This window comes from Biomphalaria glabrata, chromosome 17 (assembly GCF_947242115.1).
Source record: "Biomphalaria glabrata chromosome 17, xgBioGlab47.1, whole genome shotgun sequence".
Lineage (NCBI taxonomy): Eukaryota > Metazoa > Mollusca > Gastropoda > Planorbidae > Biomphalaria > Biomphalaria glabrata.
This window is the reverse complement of record NC_074727.1, coordinates 15,775,246-15,791,921: the sequence shown is the minus strand read 5'-3', so window position 1 is coordinate 15,791,921 and position 16,676 is coordinate 15,775,246. Positions and strand designations below refer to the sequence as shown.

The following is a 16,676-nucleotide window of genomic DNA, read 5'->3' as shown; positions in this document are numbered from 1 at the left end:
CCACTTTTTCAAGGTCAGAACAAGATATCAAAAGAGAGGCCGGTCCGTTCTTTTACCTTACACAGCCGGCTTTTCAATGGACGACACTTTCTTCGTGCCTAGAAGAAAGACTTTTGTTCAGCTTTCGTCTCTAGACAGTATTGAAGAGTTTTGCCAGACAGAGTGTTGACTTGTAAAAAAACAAACAAAAAAAAACAAAACAAAACACATTTGAATTATTTTCTTGGTAGATCTATATCTATCTGATAGGCCCTACCCAGCATTTTTCTGTAGTATTTAATCTAGACTAGGCCACCTATCAAAGACTTGGATTCTTCTTTCAGCATCAGCGTCTAACTTTCACAACCATACAGTCTACTCAACAGAGGCGTAGTGAACAAAACGTGCGCCCAGGGCAAGAAACTTTATTGGCACCCCCTCCCCTATTTTCCATGAACATCACATAGGCTTAAAAGTAAAAAGTATTTAATAATAATATATTAAATAATATATTTAAAAAAATAACCTAGCTTAGAGACCAATACCTAACTAAAATATCTACAATTTTTTTTTTACCTCTATGCAAGTGGAGCCCCCTGAGGGTGGCGCCCGGGACATCGTGCTCATTGCCTCCCATCACTACGCCTCTGCTACTCATATACCCTATACATTGATCTAGGACCTAGGAGTAGAGAAACCACTAGCGAGGAATACATTCAGTTTTAATTTTTTTGGGGGGAAGCTGATATGTTACTTTTCCAGATTTTCAACGATCTTTTCCCTTTGCAACTTTTTGTGTGACTAAAGAGGCCAATCCTCGCTCCACAGCTGGGCATATCTGTAGCTGTAGGCCTACAATCTTGATAACCCAAGGTTACTCTCGATAAGGTGAACTTTAAATCTCCGCGCTACAAAACTTTTTAACTCCACGGGACTCACCGGTATCTAAATGCGGGTGTTAGATCGATGGCTTCCTGTGTTCGGTGTTGTTAGGTTTTATACTTAGATCTAGAGTTACTAACAATCTTTAGTTAGATTGCTAGAATATATAGATTCTATGATTAAATCGATCTAGATAAGGATCTAGAGATATAGATCTAGTTAAATCTAGATCTAGTTCTAGTTAAGATCACACAGATGTAGATTTTCTAGTTAGAAATCTAGATCTATAGAGACTTAGTTTATTCTAGATTTATTAAATTCTATACTCTCGATCTAGATTTAGCTAGTATAGAAACTAAGAAAGTAGGTCTAGATTCTAGTTCTGAGTAGAGAGATCTGTGCAAGAGTCTAAATCTAGATAGATCTAGAATATTAGATCTAGCTAATTTCACTAGGTCTAGCTAGACTCTGACGTCCTCATTTTAACTCGAATCATTATCTTAAGATTTCGCTTTGTAGTCTAACAATAATGGCAGCTCCCAATGAAGTAAGTTAGTAAGTAAAATAGATCTAGAATATTGACTATTATTATTACTAAATTAGATCTAATTATTATTATTTTATAGTTATATGATATATCTCATCATATAATATTTATTCAATCATAAGCCATAATAAAAGTAAACAGGACCATTCGCGTATAACTTCAACTTGGGCCAGACTAAATTCATGGAGGATCCCAGAGCCTGGCAGAGCTGTGGACACCAGACTGGAAGAGGCTGCAGGCTTGCCACTGGCACTGTTAGTGTTAGATTCGCCTGTATGGAGGCAGATCTAAATCAAAATGAAAAATGAATTCAAGATTCCCAAGACCAAATTGCCAAAATCAAGTCATAGTCATAGACATTTGTTGTGTTGTCTTTATATGAGAAAGAGTCCTTGTAATCACAACAAATTTCCATAAAAATAAGGATCAATAACTGAATAAAGCAGTCTTAGCTATATATATCTTGATTGTCTTGCAAAAACAAATCACATTCCGAGGTAGAGAAATCAAAGAGACATACATTATTACATAAGGAAAATTAAATAGGTGAATGCAGTCAAGGAAAGACCACTTTAACTTTCACTGAATTAGATGAGTTATACAGGGCCTGAAGTTGGTTAAAAAAATGGTGCAACAACCCCCCCCCCCCCTCCCAAAGAATTACAGGAGTGAAAAGAATGTAGATCTAGAGTCTAGTGAAGCCAATGTTTCAACTGGCTTATGTTTTTTTGAAAAATATTATTAAAAATTCTGCATTATTTTATTTTACAGATTTCCCGGAAAGATCAGTTTCAAGCTTATGCCATGGTTCCCGGTTTATCTTACATACCAGATAAGATAGAAGTGGCTGAAAACCCGTTAGTAATACTTCTTTATTACTGCCAGCAACTATAATAACAATTATTTATTTATTTATTATCATTTATTATATTATAAAGCTGTATTAAACGAAGCTAAAAATTACCTGTATATGTTTCTATCTCAGAGCTTTGATACATAAAATACAAACTGAATTTCTTGAGTTCCTCATTTGTCTCACTGATACCTTAAAACTACTGCACCTTATCAAGCCAAAGCACCTTCGTTGCATGGTAAGCCTACTGAAATTTGAAATTTTTCTCCCCTAGTGTATATTTGTATCAGAGGTATAATGAGGGGGAGGGCAAGGGGGCACGATGCCCCAGGCACTACACTCAGGGGGGTGCCACACACAGAGAGTTGCCTTTATATGTTCATGGTAAATAGGGAGAAAGGGGCGTCAATAAAGTACCTTGCCCCAGGCGCACATTTCACTCACTGCGTATCTGATTTGTATTTAACCAATCAAAACTAAAATATCTACATGCCAACATTCTGAGTAATAGTAAATTGTATCAGTTTACAAGGAATGTCAAGTTAGACTCTAGCGCTGACCCTGTAGCTTGGATCAAAAGGTTAAATGGAAAATTTCTTTTTTTTCCAATGTGGGATTTTCATGAGAAATTTTAAACACAGTAATCACCTCTTAGACTAATATAGTAAGAGAAAGGACTGCATTATGGAGAACTGTGGAGGCAATTAAAGGAAACCTTAAAAGAAACTATAGAAAACAAAAAGATGAAGACTAAAACGGCCATGTTGTTTTTCCCCACTCTAACTGCTAGAACAGACATCCTGTTTTTCCCTTGACTCTAACTGCTAGAACAGACTTCCTGATTTTTTTCATTCTCTCAGTGCTAGAAGAGATCCTGTTTTTCCATTGACTCTAACTGCTAGTAAAGACATTCTGCTTTTCCCTTGACTAAAATACTAGAATAGTCTCCCTCTTTGACATTGACTCTTGTTTGCCTTATAAAAGTATTTGTATTTTGCTTAAATAATCTCTCAATATGTGTCATCTCAAATACATATGACTATTATGCCAATGACTTGTTTGAGAAGTTTTTTTACCTGATAATATATTGGTTTGCAATTTACAGAATCCTATTCCACAAAGTGTTCTGAGAGAAATGAGAGTTTTTGGTAATAAAGGGCCTCTGTATAAAAAGTTTGATAAGTAAGTCTGTATTATATACCAGTGGTGCCCAAACTTTTTCACCATGGGGTCCATGGACATTTCCAACACAAGAGTCACAAGCCCCATCACCACAAAAATTGTGGGGACTAATGGAACCTGAAATTATAGTTTTCATTTTGCACTATGTGCATAAATTTTAAGGGGTCAGATAGCAGCCTATTTTTTTGGGCATCACTGCCCCTTTTTGTTTTGACACCTTACACTTTCTGGTAGATATGAGTGCTTCTAACCAGTTTTAGTCTTTTGTGTTTCCTTTTACCCTGTTTATTTTTAAATATTGTCTTTACAATGTTACTGACTCTCTTTTTCAGGGTTCTAAAAGGAAAAGTCTTAAATTATCTTTAGAGTTAGACTTGACTCTGGGATATTTTGTATTTTTAACAATTTATAAGAGACCATTGTGGCCAATGCTTTTATGGTCCTATGATACACCTATAAAGTTTATTATTCTTAATGGGTGTTGCTTAACAGCTTTCATAAGCATTGCTCTTCTATGAGTTTTGATTTTTTTTTTGTAATTGTGTTTTTATAGTTCATTTATTAAAGCAATAAATGCAATAACAGTCTATTAAACTTTCCTTCAAAGAATCTTATTTTCTTATTTTATAAAATACAGAGGTTACTTCAAAAAAGAAGATGATATACAGTTTGAGTTTCCTTTACTATGAACAGTAGTCTACATTTCCATCTCTATAAGCCCTATCTAATTTAAACTGATGTGGTTACCACAATGAACTGAACACAAAGAATTTTTTTTTTTCGAATTAGGCCTACAATAGAAGAGCATAAAGTGTCTTTCATCTTTTTGTCTTAAATTATCTGAACATCATTAGTGATTGAATTGTGTTTTAGACATACTGGTGGAGCCATTGTTGGAATTTCTGCATCTGCAGACAACTTGTTCAGGAAAGGAATGAGCACAGCCAGTGGATTTGTGAACAAAACTAAACCAGTCTTGTAAGTCTTGGGACTATAAGATTTGTTTTACTGAGTACACAGTACAGTTTTAAAATGTCTTCTTTGTTCTTTAACACATTTCTATACACAGCTCTGGTCAGTTTATCTAACCACATTCAAAATTTAGGTATCTGACAAATTTCAAAATTTAGGGAACAGAAATAAGAAAAACAAGGTTTCAAAAGACAGTTTGTGTGGAAACAAACTCAAAATCGGCCCCCGAAGTGGTCCACCCAGGCAGGCTTCAATATTTTCAGAAAGAACATCCAAATGAAATTATATCAAAGACAAATGAGAGATAAGAATGGAGAGAGAAGGTTAACAGATCTTGTGTAGTGCCCCAATGGTCCCGCAGATCAAAGGATAGGTGAAAGTGAATGTAAAGTTAGATGTGAACCTGGCCTAACTAGTTCCACTTTTAGACCTTGTGGTCTATAGGTCAGATGATGTAAAGTTCTTCAGTTTTTGTGGCCTACGGTTAACGAGGGTGTCATGTAGCCAGCACAACGACCAACCGCCTTTACTTTTCCCCAACTAATGTCAGGTACCCATTAGAGCTGAGTGGACTCAGAGGCGCCCAAAGATTCCAAAGTTGAAAATCCCAGTCTTCACCAGGATTCGAACCCGGGACCCCTGTGCCTTCCCTGGCCTAACTGATGTCTTATAATTGATCTAATTGTTTTGAAAAGGCTCAATCTCTTAATCGAATCCTCAAAAAAAAAAAGAATAAAAAATTTCCGCAATAAAAAAATGTTTAGGAAAATGATGTTTAAAAGATTATTATTCGTTTTAAATTAGGCCTAACTTATAATGCATACTAATTAGCTTTTTCTCTTTAAAAAACTGCTTGCATAACTGATTTTAAAAATTAGATATTTTGCTTTCAGAAAAAAAAAAGTAGCCGTTGCATCAGAACTTTGAATGGTCTAAAATATTGTGATGTCGGATTTTCAATATCTTTTCTAGTTTACGAGATCTAAACGGGACGGACGGACAGACATTTCGCACAAAACTAATAACGTCTTTTCCTCTTTCGGGGGCCGCTAAAAAAGAGATTTATGTCAGCAAAATCAAAATGAATTGTTACAGCATATAGTCATGTTATTATAAAGTTTTGAAAAATTAAAATAATAAAAACCAAAAAAAAAAAAAACAAAATGAAATGCTTTTAAAAGGCTCTTTCACATACTTTACAGAACATACTTTGTTATGTCTTCATTAAAAAAAAAAAAAAAACTTAAAGGAAAAAAAAATTGATCTTAAAAAATGCATTAAAATCTGAAACTTGTCATACTTTCTGTACACTATCCTTAAACATATGATGTTTAGCAATATTTATGTGGATTGTTAAAATTACTGTCAATCTTTAACAAAACTTTAATGCTAAAGCAGTTCAGTTTATGATTACAGAAAAAAAGAAGGCATAAAAAAAAAGCCACTGGAGTCAGATCTCATTGAGATTATAGGAAAGAGAACTAAGCCATTATGGCACTCTGTAGCCCTTGACAGGAACCAGGAACAGAACATGACTCAGTTATTGTAAGTAGTTACTTTTAGAAGAGTTGTATATATATTGTAACATTTCTCACTATCCAGACTCTCTGCTAACTACACCACACGACACAACCAATTCAAAGAACTTGACAACTTAGGGCTCCAAAGTAACGTAACACTTAAATGTCCAATAACTCTCAGCCAATACTGAACAATTGGCAACAACATAACACTGACTGTACCAAAACTTTGTTGCAACTCTACTCAGTAATGCTGTGTCAGACTCTTGGACATGTACTCATTTCTCTGTTCCGGACCAACTTCACACTGTGCTGGTACTTGACTCTGACATATTTGCTCTTATATAGGATCCCTATAGGCCTTCCAGAACAGGATGGAATGTCGCTCGACCATTCAGGTTGATCACATAATTACATTGGACGTGACTTGCCTGAGTACTAGTCACAACACAGATCCTTTTCAAACTGCAGTGTACTGTCACTTGTCATAGTTAACTGCTTGTCTAGCACTGGGCTGGCCTGGGGTGATTTGCATCAGCTAAAAACACACATTGCAATACCCTATCTGTGGCACCACCAGGTTTTTAACAATATATATATATATATATATATATATATATATAAATCTTAAAAGAAACATAATTCCTCCTATTGAATTTCTGAGAAAAATTCAACAAAGCAATTAAAGATCCTTGAATTATTTTCCCATGAATTTGTTATAAAAACCAGTGAAAGAGTGAAACATGAAGTGCTGAGGAATTACTGTAAAGACAAAATAATAATACATTCTGTCTCACCAAACATGCTATTGTCATACCATTTGTTATTCCGATTCCCCACCCCCCCCTCTCAAAGTAGACAAAAAAAGCCTTTATTGTTATATTAAATAGCCAACACAAAAGATTAGGAAAGGCGTGAGTACTAAACCTTCATAATGTGTCAGCTTTAAGAATCTGTATGTCCCTATCTAATTGAGGGTAATATTTCTTTCCATGTGGGAATCTGGAATAGAATAAGCTAGCCAAGCTATCCAGGAAAGCCATTTTATCATGCTAATCCATATGTCTTGATGAATCAGTACAATGGTTCAGGCTGAGTTGAGAAAATCAAAATAATTTCTTTGTTTGGTGTCTTCCATTAATAAGGGAAGAAAAATTAGATGATCCAAAAGCTGAAAGCTCTCAAATCAAGCTTCAGAGGGATATCATTAACAAGAAGAATATTCCAGTCACAAGGTAAAATTCTATTTATTTTGTTTGGTTTTAATCTTTTTCTCAGAATTCCTCTTAGCATATGAATTTAGAATAAAAGAAGCATACAAATAATAATATACTCTTAAACCAGATATATTGTTATTTTTTTAAGAAGCTTGTAATTAAGCATTGTATTATGGTTGACCTTTCAGGACACGCTCAGAAACTCTGGTTATAGCTATCAAATACTTAATGCAAACAAATATACGCCCGAACGATGAAGAGTTCCAGCGGCAGATGGACATGATGGCAGCATCTGATGCAGGCTTTAAAAGTGTTGAGGAATACAAAATTTATCTTGAGACTCTCCGGCCACATTGGTAAGCTAGTTTCTTTTCCTTCAGACTGGCAAACAAAACAGTAGGTAACCTTTTTCTTTTGTAACATTTTAGTGTTTTATTAGTACTTTTTAAAAAATAAAAATATTCTGAACACTATGGAAATATTCCAGAACTAAAACAGTCTGTAGGTTATGTATTGGAACTAGCTATGCCTAGACTCAAAATGATTCAGATAATGTTACATAAAAATACAGATGAGAATAGTTTAAAAATCATACTTATAATGAAGTTCTAAGTTTTCCAGTTAAGAGCAGCTAAAAAGTCAAACATTCACTGAAAGGTAGGTAATCCTTGTTCAAGTGGATGCAATTATTAGTACATACAAGAAAAAAACTGAGGCAGTAGAAACAAGACATTAAACTTGGTTTTCTTATCCAATATAACAGGTATAAAGATTTGTTAAAAAGCTGTATTCATATTGGCATCTACACTGCTAAGGAAATAATGGAAGCCTTTGAAGATTTGGGTTATTTTTACAACATGAATGAGGCTAGTTTAAATTTGGCAAAGGTAAGCATCAGTAGAGTTCAAAGTAATCTTTTTAAAAGTTGTTGTTATTGTGGTCAAGGTAATCAGGGATTTTCAGATTTTAATTGGCATGTAAGAGAAGTGAGGGCCATTAAAAGATTGGTTTAGATCAGGGTTGTATTTTTGTATAAAGAATATGGCCTATACTTTATTCTTTCAGGAGAACTAATTAATACATTTTGTGTACCTTTGACAAATCATACAAAGTGCATGGATATTCTAGGAGTTTGTGTTATTCCAGAAAATTAAAACATTATGCTTTTTATATTGTGTGATAGCTGGTTTAAAAACAGGTTTAACACCTACATTTACATATTTATTGATCAGATATTGTTCTCTCTAGCTTCACACTCAGAAAACACTTTATTTATTTATTTGTTTTTTTTTTACTATTTATTACATTAGGCATAGCATCTGATTTTGTAAGTACATGTTACTTTTAGGTGAAAGACATAATTTGCTAAAATACAGAAGCAGCCATATGCCATTTAGTCTTTGTTATGTATCCCACAATGATTTTATAACTGTATCCATTAATTAGAACACAAGAAATACAAAAAGTATTCATTTGAAATACACTAAGAAAAAAAAAATTGAAAAATATATATATGAGTGTTATCAGAAGCTTTTTTCTTATATCACCAAATCTGTTTGAGATCTGATTTGTATCATTTTCTATTCTATGGACAGAGGCAGAGTGGTTAGGTTGAGGGAGAGGAGAATTTCAATGGACACCTTCTAAGTCATTCTTCTTAGTGTTCATCTGATAGTGTCACACACAAAGTTTATTTCCTCTACACTGAAACTTTGTGAAAGTGTTTAATATTCATAGCAAATATTCTCAATTTGTCTTTAAATTTTGTTTTGTTATTAAATTGTTTTTATTGCTCTTGTCTGCCAGGCTAAACTTTCCTATCTTGTGTTGTCTTTACCTATTTGGGACATTGGACGGATGGAAGTACAGAGAGTTATAGATGTAAGTATTTGTTTCTTATTGTAGTTTAGAACCTACAGAATGTGGCAGCATTACAGTTACTGTGAGCTAATGTTGTCAAATAATTATCTGTTGAAAGTTTGTTTTTAAAGAATTCACAAACGATAGGTTCCATCCTTGAAGTCAATTATTCATATCTTTCTTTCTGCCCAGTAGCAATTTAGAAAGTTTTGATAAAGCCATTGGATTGACTCATTAGCCACATTAAGTCAATTACAAAATTGTTGGAGAGAGATTACACTTTGGTGTGTCTATGTGTGTGTGCTTGGAAACAATTAAAGATTCTAAAGCTGATTTTAATTTGCATAGGAATCATTTTATGTATTGAAAAGTTTTTATTAAAAATGAAAAGAATTGTATTATATATTTTGTTTGTTGTAAGTTCAATAAAGTGAACACAAGTGACCCAGGAATATATGTTTCACATTTTTTGACAGTAATTAGCGTATGTCATCTTGGGGGTTCAATGGCTGTATTAATCCTGTTTCTAATCTCTTCATTTTTGATGTGGTCATTTTATGTGATACCTAGGATCTGCAGTCATCGTCCAATATTCACAAGTATATAAAAAATGTAGCCATGACCAGGGAGTGCATCAGTCTGATTTTAGTGTCAAAGGCTATGCCTTTGTCTTTCCAAATTGTTTTGAGTTTTGCAAGTGCTGCTGTGGACTGTGCTATTTCGGGTTAGCATTATATAAATATAGAATATACAAAATATAAATATTGAATATACAAACTATAAATATAGAATATACAAAAAAAAAATAGAATATACAAAAAATAAATATAGAATATACTAAATATATATATAAAGTGTATACAAAATATAAATATAGAATGTACTATTGTAGGCTACTAAATATAAATATAGAATGTACTATTGTAGGCTACTAAATATAAATATAGAATATATAAAATATAAGGTTGCCTGTTTTACTAGTCTTTACTCACGGATCACTCAATAAAATTGAATGATGTTTGATCAGTAGGTTTTGAGAATTACAAAAAGAAAATTGTTAAGAATTAATAATTTAATTATTTTCATGTTGTTTTTTTCAGCCAGTCTATTAAAGCAAAATCAAACATACAATGTGGAGTTTCAAAATACAATTTAACACTAGAACATGATTTTTTAATTCTTGTTATAAATTAGGTGAAATCAGATGTCTTAAAAACAACAAAAAATAAGTGCAATAAATGTATGTTTGTGTGTGAAACGTGTTTACTTTTTATTTTATTTCTGTTATAAATGAATGAATTAAAAACATATTTCCACTGTTCTGTTTTTACCAGGATATAATAATGTAGACTAATAAAACACAATAAGAATTAAATAGAGGCTTCTTCTTTATAGAAGGAGTAGACATTGATACTCTCTCTTTTTATTGTATCACATCCTGAGAGGTAAATTTCACAAAACAAGAACAATCACATAATATAAACATAATATCACATCCACATCATCAATTCATATAACTTTTTATTTTCTTAAAAAATATATTTTTGCTCCTCTAGTTCATTCTATACGAGATCCTGAAAGAAGCCAAGAATAAAAATATTCTTGAAGAGTGGCTTGTTGTCCGAAAGTTGCCTTACGTTGTGATGCCCGCCATTCAGTCTGATGAGCTGATTGCAATGAGGGAAGCTCAACAGCAGACCCAGCAAGTCGAGCAGCCAGTACATCCACAAAGTAAGCTAAATAGTGCAACATCTTTATCAGAGAAAACGGATATTGTTAAGGAAGTAGTTGTCCATAATGTCTCATCCAAAACAGCCAAAGGGAAGAAGAATGCAAAACTAAAGATTAAGAAAAGTAGTTCTAAAACAAAGCCAGAAATTTTGTTAAGTGCTTGAGGTGATATTTATTGTTTCACTACTTTTGGTTGTGTTGTTTCCTTTTTGATGTTTTCTTATACTTAGTTTGTTGACATTCAGTCATCCAATGCTTATTGTTGAACTAAATTCAAGAATAAGTTATTTACAGGAAATCTTTTTATAAAGGTTGTAATGTTTTATCATTGACATTGACTGAAAACATAATTCTATTGAGAAACTGATGTTTTTCTCAAATTAGAAAAAACCTAGAACCATAGTAAATTTAAAACTTGAGAAAATTATAAGCATTTAATATCCCTGTAAGATTATTGCAAAATTTTATTAAAGACCCATAGGTCAGATGAACTAAAATTTATTTCTGTGTTATCGTCATCAAGTCGGGAGTAAAAATCTTAATTTTATATCAGGACTCAACTGATTTATCTTAAGCATAGTTAACTGCTCAGCCTTATCCATTCCAATAGGATTAGATTATATTATATTGGGGCTTCAAAAGGATTGCTGCCTGGTCGTGCGGTTTGCATGCTGGACTGTCGTTCGGATTTATCGATGGTCCCGCTCCTATCCCCCGTCGTCTTGCAGGAGGTTTGGACTAGGAAGTAAACTATCTTCAACTCTGAAGGAACATCCAAAACATGTAAAACATTTTTTACAAAAGGGAGTTATCATTCGTTCAAAGCCTTTTTGTCAGGCATGGTCACTTTTGATAGTTTACTAAAGTTTGGGACTATTGATTGACTACCTATGTTTGTTATTATCTGGTGGTCGCTTGTCTCACATTTTGCTAACAGTGTAATAGGAGTGAATATTTTATTCAATAATTTATTTTTAATACAGCACTTTCTTGAACTTGCTTTGGTGATAGTAATTCGAAAATCACAAATATAGACTTTTAAAACTTTGACATTGATTTGAACTGAATATTATTGATAGTTTGATGACACTAAGAAAGAGAAATGCATAACATGACAACACAGGACATTGGGGAAAGTGAATTTATTGAACAAATATGTGTTGGAAATCCAAACTTTTGATAACTTTTATAATATGTGATGTTTAAAAATGTTTCTGTTATATATTTGCTGCATATATATATTTATTGAACTGTTTTTATAATTGTACATTTTTAATCTTACCTCTTTTTACATTAATGAGCAATAAATTTATTTAATTTCTTAAACAATGCTTTTTTTTTCTATAACATTGAATTGAGGTTCTATAAGAGTTTCATCAATCTGAATCCTAACTGCATGAACATTAGGACACACACACCATTACTAATGAATCAGTAAAAAATAACCTTTTAAGCAATCAATTATTTTGATCAAGACATTTCAAAGGTTTTTATTGTTGACCCCAGTGGATTAAACTTTGCTTTTCTGACAAGCAAGAAAATGGATTAACTTATAAAGAATTTACAAGTAATGTGTTGGCATTTCATAATAATAGATTTAAACTTATCAGTTATTAGATAACAATATGCAGTGTTTCATATGCAGGCTGATCCATGTGACTAGTCTAAATTTTCCTTGAAATTTGTATTTTTAAGACAGTAAAAACTGTTAATACCTTGAATAGCATTGGAAGTTTAACAATCTGTTGTTTTGTATTAATAGCAAAAATAAGTCAACTATAAAACATGTTTGAATAATATAAAATCTACTGGGACAAAAATATCTCAATGCACACAAAAACAATTATTATTTACAGTTCACTTTACTAAAATAATATAAATGGTCAATACAAAACATATTTCAGTGGTCAAATTAATTTTGCTACTTATCATCTACACCTATCCGCAATTTTTTCATTCATGATTTAAATAATGTTTTAAGTTAAAAAAAAAAGTAAGCATTGTTTCCGTTTTTGCATTCTTCTGATATATTAAGCAAGTTGTAATAAATGATACCTATCTATATCTAGTATATGGCTAGCATAACAACCAACTGTAGTTACTTTCCTTAGATGAGGTAACATACTCATTCTGGACTGGGTACCCCTCCCTGCCTTCTTTCCATAAAATGAGTTAGATCTTGTGAAAGAGGATATATGTTTATAAAGCTGACCATTAACAAGGGTGTCATATGGCCAGCACAATGGACAACTAAATGAAAAAATCTGGTGCTCTGTACCCATTAGAGCTGGGTAGACTAACATTTCCCTAAAAATCCAGAATTTCAATATCCCAGTCTTCACTGGGATTTGAATCTGAATCTTCTCAGATGATTTTGAAATTGGCTTCATTCATTTCTAAATTGCCTATGTGCAACAAAGTTTCAAGTAATGATTCTATGAAACAATCTAAAAACCATGATAAAAATATAAAGATTTGAAATAATTTCACTCAAGGATTAAGTTCAGAATAGACCTAGAGCGGGGTCAAAACATCAACATCACCAAGAGAAGAGGTTTGTAGAATAGAATTTTCAAAATGGATAATTATCTAAGCAGGGGGCCTATCAAAAAATGAAAAACATGGCAAGGGGACTGAACCACTGAAAGATAGACATGTTGTCACTGGCGTGGTCTTCTGACACCATAATGTCACTGGGGTTGTTTTGGATGTAGGCGTGGTGACATTGGTTTCATATTATAAACTTATATTGTAGGCATTGTCAGGATGAATACTTCATACATTCATACATCTCTCATAAATGAGGAAATAACTCCTTATGTAGCAGACACAAATATTATGTTTAATATATATAATAATGATAATAACAACACATATGGAGCATGATACAATCTACAAATATTCACTAATAATCCTTTATAGAAATAAAGAAATATAGAAATACTTATTGACTCCTTATAGAAATACTGGTACACATCTCCATTTACTTTATAATAGTGCCTTACAGTTTCTAACTGACTGTTCTCACTGACTGTCTCTAAATCCTATCAAGTAACTCTGGTTAACCCAAGGTTAAAAGTGTTCACTTTATAGCAACATGAGTTGTGAATAACACTCACAACATTATCATAGGGTATCAACTATATGGCACCAACTTTGAGGTGGTGACATTACCTATAGCCCCCCTTTTGAAAAAAATGTAGAATTTTTTTTTTTTCAACTTGCTGACATAATTGTCATAAGTAGGGATCAATTATAATCTAATTGCTTAATGATATCTCTAAAATATGTGAAAAATGATTCTCAATAAGACAAAATGTTACACAAAATATTTGTTGTAGCAAAAAAATTCATACAAGGGCACAATTCTCAAGTCTAGCATATTCATGTAAGACAATTCAAATAGTTCTCTTTCTGAGTTGAATATTTTACATCTCAAATAATTCTTTACATGTAGTTCTAATATATACATCAACGTTCAAATATTCAATATTCAATTCAATATTTACAAGTCTTTTATCATAATAATAGTGCAAAGTGGGACAAAAATTTCACTGACAATCTCCTGTCACACTGTGAAAAATAAATACAACTTCTTATTCACAATATTTATTTGTGAACAAATTATATCTAGATTCTTAAAGATGTGAATAAACTTACAGTTAAGCCCTTGAAAAAAAAAAAACCCACTTCAAGTATAGGGATCCTGTGATCATTCTAAAGCACAGCAGTATGCATTAGAACAAAGAATACCCTAAATAATCAGCCACAAGAAAACTATTATATACCTTACAAATTGAAATGCCCTTTATACTCTTCAAGGCAGCCTTTCTCATTGAACCATGTTTGTGGACTGGAAATACCTAAAAAATCTCATTAAAATGTAAGAATCCTGCAACATTAATGGTACTTCATATAACAATATGTACAACATGCAGACATCTTTTTTTTTTAAAAGCACAAAACATGTCTAGTTCATGTCCTAGGCACATGTTTGTAATATGAGCTAAAAATTATTTACTTTAGCACCATGTCATTCCCAAAATGACTAATGTTGAAGCTTGAATGAAATTGTAACAACTCTGTGTTACTAGTATTACAAGTGTGTCATATCTATTTAGGAATGTAGATATAAGTCTGTTTGAGAATCACTACAGAAAACCACACAACCTCTATGCAAACCTGTCTGTTGTAACAAAAAGGTTTAAAGACACAGTGGTGTCTATCTACAGAACTGGTTGTGCTGGAAATCACTGAACAGATTATTATAAAAATAAAGTTTTAAAAAAATTGTATCACCGGAGAAGAATGAATCCTTAATTATACTTGAGAGGATGTAGGCATTTTATATTGACTCTTTTTTTTGTGTTGTTAAATAAAAATATTTATGATTTATGTAGTATAGTTTTATATTAGCATTACACTGCTGCCACCCATTTAGAAAAAAAATTGTAATCTAAATAGTGTGCTTAAATAATGTGACAATGATCATATATATGTATATACCGTTGTTTATACATAGCTTGCCTGTCATGTGTTATGCACTGCTGATATAGACTTAAGGCTCTTTTGAAACCAAATGATTTATTAGGAACATCCTCATATTTGGATACTTGAATCCTCCTCCTCCAGGATTTAAACAAGGGATACATAATTTTAAAAAGTAAAGTTCCCCTTTCAGATCTTACAATTTATAGGGCAGATGATGAGGCCCACGGTTTAAATGGGTGTCATGTGGCCTGCACAATGACCAACCAACTTTATTTTTCCCAAATTAATGTCAGGTACCCATTAGAGCTGTGTGGCCTCAGAGGTCCCTAAAGATTACGAAATTTAAAATCCCAGTCTTCACCAAGATTTGAACCCTGGACCCCCTCGGTTCGGAAGCCAAGTGCTTTACTACTCAGCCATCGCACCCCTAACCCAGTAATGCCCAATTATTTTCAGCTTGGGGACCATTTACATTTCAGAATTACTTGCCAAGGGATGCATCACGGCCAAAAAAATCTCTAACTTCGATGGAACTGAAGCTCTGTGAATTCCTTATGCACAGAGGGCAGAAGTTTCAGGGGGCCAGATGTGAATCGCAGGCCGTAGTATGGGCATCACTGCTCTAACCAATAAGCCCTTTTTGTTTTACTGCTACTTATAGTAGTAATGAGGATTGTTGATCTAATGTTAAATGTTCAGCTGCAAATACAAATGATTGTTTCAGTCCATTTTCAGTCTGGGTGTTTCATTGCACCATCCATCAAGCGCTGGTTGTGTCTTTTTATGTTGTATGTGTTTGTATCCATATTGTTATAGTTGTAATGTTGAGGTGGACCATAGTAGTGAAACTGAATTTCCATTTGTTTGGACCAATAGAATAAGCTATCTAAAATCCTGTATGTGAGATTTTCCATTATTTTGGATACCACATTCTATAAGCTGACAATTATTGGCGAAAGTAAAGGCCAATAATTCTTGTGCAAGTCATTTAACAACTTAATCAGATGTTGACCACATAAACAGGAACTTGACTTGTCCTTAAATTTTATTCCGTAATACTAATGGTGCCAGATTGTTAAACATTTTATTTTTATGTTTTAATATCTCTAGGTGATAACATGTCTACAGGAAATGGGAGCATCTATGACTAAAAGTCTTGAAATGGAAAACAAGAATACATACTTGAGTCTCATAAATATCTTGCCTGTTGTAGAGTATAACAGTAAGAAATGTTCATCTCAAAAAAATTTTTTTTTGGAAGTATATACTTTTTTTTTATATGCATGTATACAAAAAGATATACACTAAATAAATAACTAAGAACATACTAAGAAAAAAGATTTCATTTTAATTTATAATCATAGAGGCATCTTTTTTTTTTTTTTAAATCTTAACTTCCTTTACACTAACAAAGGGAGTTAGTTTTTTTAAAATACAAAATT

At 32.6% G+C, this 16,676-nt stretch overlaps 1 protein-coding gene across 3 annotated transcripts; it reads left to right on the top strand.

Moving 5' to 3' along the window:
* Positions 1 to 1,099: 1,099 nt before the first annotated feature.
* Positions 1,100 to 16,561, top strand: LOC106069044 (uncharacterized). Of its 3 annotated transcripts, XM_056015827.1 has the most exons (12): positions 1,104 to 1,408; positions 2,180 to 2,265; positions 2,394 to 2,499; positions 3,367 to 3,443; positions 4,317 to 4,421; positions 5,832 to 5,960; positions 7,081 to 7,170; positions 7,341 to 7,508; positions 7,916 to 8,039; positions 8,959 to 9,033; positions 10,569 to 10,743; positions 16,345 to 16,561. In XM_056015827.1, the coding sequence occupies exons 1-12, from the start codon at positions 1,391 to 1,393 to the stop codon at positions 16,383 to 16,385; spliced, it is 1,194 nt and encodes a 397-aa protein (XP_055871802.1). In that variant the 5' UTR covers positions 1,104 to 1,390; the 3' UTR covers positions 16,386 to 16,561. The 3 variants fall into 3 exon arrangements, with proteins under 3 accessions (XP_055871800.1, XP_055871801.1, XP_055871802.1); XM_056015825.1 differs by lacking the exon at positions 16,345 to 16,561 and having other exon boundaries at positions 1,100 to 1,408; positions 10,569 to 12,067; XM_056015826.1 differs by lacking the exon at positions 16,345 to 16,561 and having other exon boundaries at positions 1,100 to 1,416; positions 10,569 to 12,067.
* The last annotated feature ends 115 nt before the right edge of the window (positions 16,562 to 16,676 follow it).